Source organism: Nymphalis io, chromosome 23 (genome assembly GCF_905147045.1).
Source record: "Nymphalis io chromosome 23, ilAglIoxx1.1, whole genome shotgun sequence".
In the NCBI taxonomy this organism is placed as follows: Eukaryota; Metazoa; Arthropoda; class Insecta; order Lepidoptera; family Nymphalidae; genus Nymphalis; species Nymphalis io.
In genome coordinates, this window is record NC_065910.1 from 4814436 (window position 1) to 4826738 (window position 12303).

Genomic DNA, 12303 nt, shown 5'->3' on the forward strand with positions numbered 1-12303 from the left:
TCCACATATTTGTATTATATAGCTTTTTATACATCAAATACACAGTATGTCGAAAACTCGGTACAAAATATCAATACAGCTTAATTTAAATAAATAATAGTTAAAATACACTTATATTATTTATATATACAGTTAGTATTTACATAAATTTCAATAATTATTACCTTCATTAATTTCTACAATAGCTTCAATTATTTGTACTTTCAATGATTTCATTATATTAGCATTAGCATGTCGGTGACTCGAAGCCACAAGTCTATCACCTTCGATAAACCAGCGCAACGCCTTGTGAAGTTTTTACTTCAAAAATTAAGCATAAAATAAATCCTTGGCTAAATTAATACAAATCATAAATCACTTTTTGATTTATAATTTTCAATTTCTACTTTTAAGTCTTCACATCTTTGCAAAAGAATAACATTTAAGTAACTTCTAAAAATATGTATCGAAATGCTTTATTTTTTTTTAATTAAAAAGCCTTGTTATTTGCCACTCTATGGAATCTAGGTCATACCCACGTTCAGGCTAATGAATAAGCACTAACAAAACAATCAGGATTCAAACCGTGGGCAGAGTGCCTCGCATCTGTTGCATTAGTACAAAACGTAATTCACGATTAAATAATGCATTAATTAATTAATTGTTCATAACCATTATTACTACAACATTCATTAATTTTTATTTGATATTTGAACTCAACTTCTTATATACATAAAAAATATATATATAATTTTTTATTAATAACATTTGTAAGAAAGAATTTTTAACAAGTTAAAACATAGTATTTCTTTGATTAAGGCAATTTGCACGTAATAAATTGTCAGGCGCTACAATTTTTCCAGCTTTTTATTTATTTTTTCAATATGGAACGTGTGCTGAACTTGTAAATAAATATTTGTGTCGGTGGGTGAAAATAAAAATGCAGTTGATGAAATTTCGTGACAATTTATTCTATGTGTTAAAAATGCGTTATATACACAATTATGTACAATCTTCTCAGTAGCAGCCTTGAGTCTCTAAATTGGAATTGTGTACACTCGTGCTTCGGAAAGCACGTAAAGCCGTTGGTCCTGCTTCTAAACTTCTTCCGGTCGTGTTGCATTTGCCGTCCCATCGGATTATGAAAGTAAGTGAATAGATTGCGCACCTGTGCTAGCTCACACTATAATATTTCCTGTGCATTTGGCTTGTCTTGAGAATGTACTCAGAAGCTGAAATTGGTTGAGATTCTGGAAAAAACACTACCCATTATTTTTTTGTAATAAATATAATAAGTAAGTTCCTTGCATACATTATGAAAAATTACTTAACAGGTTCCCAGTCCAAACAGCAGCACAATAGTTAAACAACCACTATAAATCAACGATATTATTAATCTAGAGTAGGTCGAGGCAGTTATTTATTATGAGCTTATTAAAATTTTTATGTCGAAAATTTTTAAATTATTAAATGGATATAAGTAATAAAGTGAAAGAATGTCGTATTGTAAAAAAAAATATTATATTAATCAAAATCTGCTTGCAATGCATAATACTTACAGCTTTTAGCAAATCATGTGAATTATAAACCTAGACTTGTGTATCTGTACTCCTTGTTCGATTGGAATTAGATTCGATGGATTGCTATAGAAAAGGATGCAACAAAAAAAATGATTAATTAATGAATCCTAATTACCAAATAAACTGGACTAAATGGCCTAATCTTACATTAGGCAAGTGTAATGATGTCATATAATGCTTTGAATCCATGCCCGTACTGACTGAATGACAATTAAGTGACACAGTTTAATCAGTTCTGAATATTCAATTACCGATTTACAGAACAACAAACGATTAAACTATATTACCGAAATTCATTGAATACTGATTTAACAATATTCCAATATTCTCAGTCCTCAATTCTGAATATTAATATACATTTTTAATTTGCACGTATAAAAATTAAGAAGTAATGAAAACTGCTTTATTTCTCGCTAAGATTACCTCTAAATCTATTGTTCTACTGCTAAACAGCAATGATTAGTATTGTTGCGTTTCGGTTTGAAGGACGAATGAGCTAGTGTAACTTGCTGTAGTCACACTGACTCACTCACCCTTCAAACTGGAACACATCCATATTATATGGCGGTCGAATATGTAATGAGTGGGTGGTATTTACCCAGACAGGCTTGCACAAAGCCTTACCTCCAATCAAAATATTACGCTTACATATTTGTGAATAAACAAATTTATCTGATAAAATAGCAATTTGTAATTATCATAAATGCACAATCTATTTTTGTCTTTTGTCTTGTTTATATGAGAGTGGCATGCCGTGTCCGTAGGCGCACCACACTCGTGGCAGGAGGGCGTTACCCGCCTGACTATTCCGTGCAGGTACTTACCGAAGCACCCATGTCCAGTAAGCACCTGAGTCAGTCTGAAGGTCAGTGTGCCGAATTTCTCGTTACCGAGCGACTCAAGTGGGGACGGATCGCCTCCACTGTCGCAAAGCCTGCTGATGGGAACCTCAGATCCTCCTCCCACCTGCGAATCAGGGCTTGCTGGGCGAGAGTCCTGATTCGCAGCACCTCCTCCAACCCTGGACGGTCGCCACGCGACCTCACTTCCGCCCGGAACCGGTACACTTCCGCGAGCACCTCCGCCTGGAGCTCCCAAGGCGGATCGCCCGCGAGAAGTGTTGCCGCCGTCCACGACACCGTACGATATCCGCGTATCACCCTTACCGCTATGATTCTCTGTGGCCTTCGCAAGAGAACCTTGTTCCGAGCGGTGAGAGCGTCCACCCAGATGGGAACACCGTACAGAGCCATGGACCGCACAACACCGGCGTATAATCGCCGGCATGGCGTTTCCGGCCCTTCTACATTTGGTAGGAGCCGGCTTAAGGCAGCAGCAGCGTTGATGAGCTTCGGGCCAAGTTGGACAAAATGCTGCCCGAAGCTCCATCTTCCGTCCAGGGTCAGGCCCAGATACTTCATGTTGGCCTGCACCTTAATCACCGTCCCCTGGACGGTGATAAACGCCCCTCGAGGGGGGCCTCGACGTGGACCGTGGAATAAGAGGGCCTCCGTTTTTGAGATGGAGACCCTCAAGCCCAACATTCCTATGCGGTCCACTGTGAGCGACGTACCGACTTCGGCCAGGCGAGCCGCCTCCTGATAATTCCGCCCTGTCGCCGTGATGAGAGTGTCGTCCGCATAGCACAACACCCCCATTCTGGTAAGGACGGATGTACGCAGGAGCCAGTCGAAGCCAACGTTCCACAGAATTGGGCCGAGAACTGACCCCTGTGGAATGCCACAGCCTACCCGACGCAGGACAAGACGCCCATCGCCCCCCTCCCAGAGGACTACCCGGTCCTGGAGGTATGCCCCCAACAGCCTCCTAAAATAGGAAGGCACCCCGTGGTATCGGAGTGCCTCCCCAATAGTCTCGAAAGGAAGACTATTGAAGGCGTTCGCAACATCTATCGATACTGCTATAACTACGTCCCCTCGGGCCCTCGTCCGTGGTCCGGGTTTTCAGGGCATCCAGGGCGTCGATAGTTGATCGACCCGCCCTGAACCCGTACTGAGCCTCTGACAGACCCGGCCCCACCTCGTCGAGTTGCTGAATAAGACGGGCAGCGAAAATTTTTTCGAAGAATTTGCCCGTCTCGTTCAGCAGCACAATCGGCCTGTATGCCGAGGAAGAATCTGGCGGTCGACCTTGCTTTGGCAACAGGACCAACTTTCCCTCTTTCCAAGGCTTCGGAAACTGTCCGCTGCACAGACATTGGTCGAACAGCTCCCGAAGCCTTACGCCTAGGTATTCCAGAGCGTCACATAGAACACGCCCTGGAATCCCGTCTGGGCCCGGCGCAGTGTTTTTGGGCCTCAAGCGGTCGAAGGCAACCTCCATCTCCCGCTCCGTGATCAGTGGTGGAGCCACTGTGTCGTCAATCATGGAGCGAGGGACCATCTGTGGAGGGACATTCTCACCTGGATGGGGGAAGAGTTCCATGACCAGGCGCAGGAGGAGATCCGTCGACATTGTCTGTGTCACGGGGGCACCCTACAAAAACAGTGGTCATGTCTTGTTTTTTATATATGAGTTTTTTCAGTGGAATAAAATATTATTATTATTATATTTTATGACGATGTGATGTTAAGCCGTCCTCATTTATATTATTAATGAAATTTATCATTTAAATATTGAGTATTTATTATAATATAAATTGTAACTGCCTAAATTTTGTTTATTATTACTGTCAGTACGCCCTTTTAGTACAGATAACACAAAACGGCGCCCTAATTTTTATTAAATGAAATATGAATTATTAACTTTAAATGTGAAACAGCAGCAATAAGTAAGTACTTAGACCGAAATATATAATGAATCATATTATAATTTTTATCAATTCATTTTGAACAGAATCTGACGAGCAATAGACCACTAGTTATAGACGTTTTCACTGTTAGAAATATTAATCATTCATTCACATTCATCATTCCTTACGAAGGCAATAAATTGAACGATGGGATCTAAGATTTATGTCCCTTTTACCTGTTATTCCACTGGTTTACTCGCCCTTCAAACTGTAACACAGGAATATCATTTATCGAAGTTTATCGGTAAAATAACAGTCAGTGTTATTTTGTCGCTAAGCATCAATATCTATATATTGTAAAAAACTAGATCACAACACGGAATCCGCAATGCTCGTAAAGAGAATTCAAAGCCTATTTGTTTCCCGCCATAAAGAGTATCTGTCAATGTTCTTATTGCCAGATTAAAAATATAGATTATTATTGATTAATATAAAAAAAATGATAGCTAGTCTTCAGTAATATTTAATAATAATTTGTATCACATCTAATATTATATATTACAATCTGACTTAGTCTTACAATATGATATCTGGTCTCACTCAGAGAGAATGCGTAAAACCTCTAGCAAAATATTCTATAATTAATATTACATTTAAGAATATTATCGAGTATATAATATTACGGTTTAATTAAGTGGAAACCACATCTGAAGTGCATCAGAAGCATTCGATTGGATAAACATGATTAAAGCGAAGAAGCGATCCGTAACATACGCGCATATCTATACCAATCAATTAATACAAATCTTACTTGATATTAAGAGAAAATTCTTACTATAGTGTATACAAATGGTTGAAGTGAAGATAAACAATCCATAGAAATACTTAATGCGACTTGCGATTTAAAATTCTGATAACAGTTTCGCCGATATTACAGATTTTTTTACTAGAATTCTAGACCAAAGAATTTCACGTAAATCCAGGATCAGAGTTGTTTATTTATCTTTACTCCACCTGTCATTTAAATCTACTACACTGATATGTCTTAGATAAAAATTAGCAAATTTTGTATCACAATATGGTCAAGATCAAATCAAATTAATTATATCGAATGTTATGTTAATTTTTCTTTTCGTTAATAGATAGCGCTAGTTGTCTTTTAAATCGCGCTATAGTTTTTATTTCTTTAGATACTTAATAAGGCTTGGTCTATTTAAAACAGCAGAGAACAATAAAGCTATCTGACCAGCAGTACTCATTCGGTAGTGGTATTCAAAAATTTTCGCAGTACTATATTACTTCTACTGGGTAACCCCAATCACAATATAATAAGTTTGAAGACAAACATGGAATACATTATGATTCCATATTTCATTCCATTTTTGAAACTAATTCATGAGAAAAAAACTTAGGTATGAAGATTGTTTACAAAAATATCTATAAAATTTCTGAAAACATACTATTCATATATCACCACGTATGCTATTGATTGTATAATACCACAAAGTTTCTTAAACCTGACACCAATCTCCTTCGGATTTGGTGGATTAGTTCGCCACCATCATATGGGTGGTTACGAGGCAGCTCAATTGATGGGTGCGCTGTACAAAACTCCACTGACGATGAGTCTTACGATACTCGATGGTAAAAATTGGAACCTGGAAAGTCTGTCGTAAGAGGAACCACACGTCTTGCCTTTAAAAAATATATTTGTATATTTTATATGTTTGAAAAACAGTTCAGTCACGATTCATCACGTTATGTCCAAAAGTACATAAAATTTTCAAACTTTACACTCATGTTTCACTTGGCTTCTAGTTAAGAGATAACGTCTTCTTTCTTTCTAGTTTTAATGTTAAATCATTAAGCGTGCGAGCGTACGAGTAAAAAAAACAGTTTTTAAAACAATCTTAAAATATAAATTTTTGTACAACACTTAATCTATATCTATATATATACATAGAAATAATATATAATGATTTAATTATAATTTAAATATTTTTCTAGATGGCATGTTTATTGATGAACGTTACAAACAAAGTAACGTCATTGAGCGAAACATTATGCAAACTAATATGGCAAATTTCTATGTAATTCCGTAGCGACGATAAGATAGAAAAAAATTAAATGCAATAATAATGAAAATATAGCAGTAGTATTAAGTTATATACTCTCAGACTTTATATACACATTAAGTAAATGTATTTGTTACATTTTAACAGAAACTGTCTCTTACTTTAGTGAACTATTAAAATAAATTGAGTTATATTTACTTACGAACTTATTGTGCATTTAATATAAAAAATATATCTAGTAAATAGTAAGAATATGTTTCTTTTCTTTAAATACGAAACAAAAATACCTCTAGAAAATATACAAATAATAATAAGGAAAAAATATACGAAGCGAACTGTATGACATAGGTGAAACCGAGACGTGAATCTAGTGTACATATGTACATAAATATTACATTGATAAACGAGTACAAATACATTATGATGACTAGTTATTGATAACCGAACAAAGTTCTATTGATAACAATATGTTGAAGACTGGCCAGGTGTGAACAGATTTCAACGAAACAGATATTTATATAAACATTTTCTACTGGCTTTGTGCAAGCTCGTTAGGGTAGGTACCATCCATTCATCAGATATTCTATCGCAAAACAGCAGTAGTTGATATTGTTGTGTCCCGGTTTGAAGGGTGAGTGAGTCAGTGTAATTACAGGCACGAGGGACATAAAATTTTAGTTCCCAAGGTTGGTGGCGCATTGGATATGTAAGCGATGGTTGACATTTCTTACAATGCCAATGTCTAAGGGCGTTGATGACCACTTACCATCAGGTGGTCCATATGCTCGTCCGCCTTCCTATTCTATAAAAAAACATAGTTTCTATATCATGAATACAAATAACAATCGCTTGAAAATATAAAGATTGCATGCAAATAAAAAAAAAACGAAATGAAAATAAAACAATCACTAAATGTTTAACTTACTGACCACATACCATTAAATCAGTAACATCTAATTATATTCATCGAAACGGACTGTCAGTAGGTATATAAGTTTGAAATGGTGGTCAAAGTTACTGCCTGTTTAGGATACCACGTGGTAGGCACATGGTAGGCAGCAAATAGAAGCAAATACGCAGCAACTATTGGCTAAAATTTCTATGTTAAACACGACTAATGAGCGTTCTTTTCCGATGTACACGTATCTTTTGCTACAAAGAAACCACTAACAATTCACAAAATATATCTAAAAACGATGAAAATTACTTTTAAATAGGATGTTCATAATACACTGGAAAAAAGCTTATCATTGAACATAACTAATTATCTATTATATTGACTCAATGGTAAAAAAACGTTATCTAATATAAACAAACGATTATATACATTTAAAGATGTAGCACATAATCTAATTCATATTAGCAACATTTCTCGAGTTTACCCGACCCCACTATTATTATTTTAGCTGATACAAACAAACAAAATAAATGCATTAAAGACATACCGTTTATCAAATTACATTGAACGCAACGCGATCCGGTATTTCCGACAACGTCCCGTCAGATCCCTAGCAGTGCGATCATTGATGTTTAGAGACAATATTCATTACAAAATTATAAAATTCTATCCAACAGAATGCGTGTTCCGTTAAGATAAATGAGCGATAATAGTGTTTACTTTGACCCTACAACGACCCTCGATACTCAATGAGATTTTCGTCATTTGAAGAGTGACGGCGGTACGCGAAGCTGAATAATGGTTTGATTTGTGACCGACAAAATGAATTGGTGTGTGATATTTGTGTGTCTGTGCATTGCAAGTGTACGTGCATCGGGAAGTATGTTAACTTTTATATCATTATTTTTTCTTTTGTTTCTCATTAATATGAATTTAATGTCCGAATAACTATCGACTATATAGGAAGTATTAGACCACATTTGTTTGTGATTTATTTAATTGCTTCCTTATATATCGTTGTTCCATACTATATATTTAAAGTATAAGTACCATATTTTGATATTAAAACTATAAAAATAATAAAAAAATATTCTTAATATGTTGTATATCTTATGCAATATTTTTGTTTAAAATAGTATATAGATTATTTATATTTGGTTAATAATTTGAATCAGATCATAACAAAATCAGTGGATATAAAAAAATCGACATTTTTACAATGGAAATTGAAGTGTAAAATTTTATTACGCTATAAACTTTTATTGTTTTCAGCAAAAATATTGCACCAACACAAGTTGAAAATCGATTCTCTTCAATTATATTAAATACAAATACCATATGCAAATATAACTTTATTTTTTTATAAATAACTAAAATATACTTTCCATTTATCTAAAATCTTTTATTAGCGAATATTCTTTATCATTTAGGCATTTCAGATTCACTTTAAAAATATGGAAATCAATATAAACCACTGAAACATTTTAGCCAAATAATCTTAATACGAATATAATAAGAGCCGAGATGGCCCAGTGGTAATAACGCGTAAATCTTAAAACGATAATCGTGGGTTCAAACCCGGGCAAGCACCACTGAATTTTCATGTGCTTAATTTGTAATTATAATTATTCATCTCGTCCTTTATACGGTGAAAGGAAACATCGTGAGGAAACCTGCATGTGTATAATTTCGCTGAAATTCTGCCACACGTGTATTCCGCCAACCCGCACTGGAGCAGCGTGGTGGAATAAGGTCCAAACCTTCTCCTCAAAAGGGGAGAGGAGGCCTTTAGCCCAGCAGTGGGACATTCACAGGCTGTTACGGAATTTTAACACATCCCAAAAGAAAAAATTAAGTCGAATAGAATAATGAAGACTAAACAAACAATAGACAAAGAATCAGACGCCAAGCAATTTACCGAGTCGCCAAAATTCGATTATAACTTATTATTCTAATAAACCAGTTAAGATAGGAAATTAATAAGTTATTTATATCGTAATAATATTTAATTACTACATGCTCATAGTTCATCCTATATCCGGTGCAAATATTACGATATATTGATAACTATCCACTAATTAGGTTAAACAGATATCTATTATGCACGTGAAGTATGCAATTAATTTATTTACTTCAGCGCTGGTTCTTGTCAAAACAAGTATTTCCATTAACTCTCGTTTAAATTTAATGAAAATTAATAATTTCTTTACTTATCGTACTTTTATCTCATTTTTATATGGATGTTAATTTGTTTTAACACGAAATAACGACGTATAACGATGTTCTTTTAATTTCAATCTAATGTGCTATACACGTTTGTGTATTTAAAATTTATATTATATTATATACTATCGCCCGCGGCGTCGCCCTCGATTTTTTGTTTAGATGTTTGGTATAATAAAATTGTCTATGTCTTTCCTTGGGGTTCAAGTTTGTTTCATACCAACTTTCATCCAAATCGGTTCAGTAGTTCAGGCGTAAAAGTATAACAGTCAGACAGAGTTACTTTCGCTTTTATAATATTAGCATAGTTTATAATATTTTTATTTTTAAGCTATGTACAGTCATTTTTATAATATAAATATTTTATTTTTTTGTATTCATAGTGAACCTACGTAGATACATGACATAATTTCTCACAGGTCTTAGCTTTCTGGGATAGTCAAATGCACTTTATTTCTTGTTATGAGTAAAAGTTCTTATTTAAATTAACGTTACTATTTATGGGTATAATCCAGTCTCAGCTAAGCGGTCAAGCTGAAATTTTGATTACTTTTAAAGCTCACGACAATAAACTATATCCGTTTTGTAAAAAAAAACCCTTATTTTTATAGCTTTGTTGATAACTTGATAATTAATAACTTACTCTAGAGACACCAAAAATACTTACATTCTTTATATTATAGTTAAAAATATAAAGAAATTTAAGATAGATAGAAAGATATATCTATAAAATGTTGCCCGGATTTACATTCGAAAATTGTTTTGATCGTATTCGTGAAAAAGAATAAAAAAAGGCCGTGAGCAAGAACTATTGCCGATTTGTACAAACCGCTCCGTATTGTATTGTTATTTCTCAATTCCTCGATGCCGGTAGGGTGATTATTCCGTGTCGACGGATTTCAATACTCAATCATTCCACATTCAACAAGGATTTCCATACGACGGCACAAGGTATTCATATTTTCACTATGTGCAATGCTTACGCTACCATTCATATATTTTTTTTATTCTATTCAATATATGTTTGTGTGTGTAAAACTCAGATTACTATTGAACATTTTATTTCGTATTCGAAGACCAAATTGTTTGACATTTGTTTTGTGACAAAGTAAATATATATAAATGATTGTATGTTGTTCTCTGTGCGTTTCTAAGCCGTTCGTAAGATTGCGATGAAACTTTGTTATATATTATTTGGATGTTTATCTTTCAATAAAACAGTTTTATGTACACCATTACACCCGTGCGGAGACGGGACAGGTAGCTAGTATATTTTTATAAATGACTGAATGACAAAGTCCCTGAAAGTTAGAGATAATCGTGTCGTTCACATTGATAGCATAATACAATAATTAGGTTAATGAAGTAACTTAAAAAACTAATATTCCAAATGATATATAAAAAATAAATCAACTTTGAGCGTTACGAAATATTTGTAAAACTTTTTTTTATGTTATGCAGGCGGACGAGCAAATAGGACACCTCATTAGGTTTCCTATTTGCTCGTCGGTGGTGACTACTGACCATTGTCAGTAGTCACCACCGCCCATAGACATTGGGGATGTAAGAAATAATAACCATTCCTTACTTCGCCAATGCACCACCAACCTTGAGAACTGAGATGTTATGTCCCTTGTACCTGTAGTTACTCTGGCTCACTCAACTTAGCGGCAGAATATCTGATGAGTAGGTTGTACCTACCCAGACGGGCCTGCACAAAGCCCTACCACCACTTAATCTTAAGCGGCTTTAGGTTTTACTACTTTCATCACTTACAAAGGAACTTTGAACTCTTTTATTGTAAGTCCGTATGATATCAAAGTTTCAAATATACAGATCGATACAGCGAAAATATCTCCATCTATGTTAAATTCAGCGTACTACGACGTAATGTCACTTACATTATTTGAATTTTCCAACTTCTACATTCGCATTTCCTATAAGAATAAAATCTTATACTAGTTTCTATTCACAGTTTCTCTCTTGTGCATTTTTTTACGAATAAAAAGTTATGTATTTTTTTCTTCCAACACTAGTTCGATTTATTTCTTATAAAATATATTTTTATTAAATTATATAAATACTTTTAAATTGTAAAATACAGCTTACTTATATAAGTGAGCTGATCGTGAGATGGCCTTGTGATTAGTTGTGTTCCGGTTTGAAGTGTGAGTGAGCCAGTGTACAGGCACAAGGAGGTAACATCTTAGTTCCCAAAGTTGCTGGCGCATTGGTGAAATAAGCGATGGTTAACATTTCTTACAGTGCCAACGTCTATGGGCGTTGGTGAACACTTAGTATCAGGTGGTCTACCTACCTACCTACACTATAAAAAAAACCACTGATTTAAATCATCACAACCCTGCCTATAAGCACTACTTACTAAAATAATAATAATAAAAATCTATCTTGAATTCGTGTAAAAATGTTTAGTGAACCTATATAAAGAAAATAAAAATAAATTATGTCTCTTAAAATAAATGATTCACTTGTTTTCGTCGCTGTCATTATAATATTCCTAATATTCCTATCAATTTTATGATAACTATAAACCTACATTATCATTAGTTGATATTGTTAATATATACTGTTTATTTTATATTATTTAATGTATATGATTTACATTTGTTATAACACTATCCTCTAATTGTTCCCAACACATCGGAATTTTTATTAAATATTTTTAAATGAAGCTAAATCTATATAAATATTATAAATACGAAAGTAACTCTGCTGTTACGTTCTGTATGAAGCAACTTCAAAGCCCAGGACGGACATGGCATTTTTTTTACCCAA

At 34.4% G+C, this 12303-nt stretch overlaps 2 protein-coding genes and 1 long non-coding RNA gene across 4 annotated transcripts in view; 1 reads left to right on the forward strand and 2 right to left on the reverse strand.

Moving 5' to 3' along the window:
• The window catches only part of LOC126777626 (slit homolog 3 protein), a 114841-nt gene that overhangs the window by 100124 nt on the left and 2414 nt on the right, over window positions 1-12303 (reverse strand). The gene's annotated exons all lie outside the window — the stretch shown is intronic.
• LOC126777724 (uncharacterized) lies at window positions 930-7888 on the reverse strand. Its single transcript, XR_007670077.1, has 3 exons — window positions 7832-7888; window positions 1539-1622; window positions 930-1229 (listed from the first exon to the last, which is right to left on the reverse strand). It is a non-coding gene; the product is annotated as an uncharacterized LOC126777724 (long non-coding RNA).
• The window catches only part of LOC126777611 (uncharacterized), a 53922-nt gene continuing 49543 nt past the window's right edge, over window positions 7925-12303 (forward strand). Inside the window, exon 1 of one of the 2 annotated variants that reach the window (XM_050500681.1) lies at window positions 7925-8164. In XM_050500681.1, the coding sequence (XP_050356638.1) occupies window positions 8107-8164 (58 nt within the window). In that variant the 5' untranslated portion in view covers window positions 7925-8106. The remainder of the gene's footprint in view (window positions 8165-12303) is intronic. The other variant, XM_050500682.1, reaches the window with a different exon arrangement.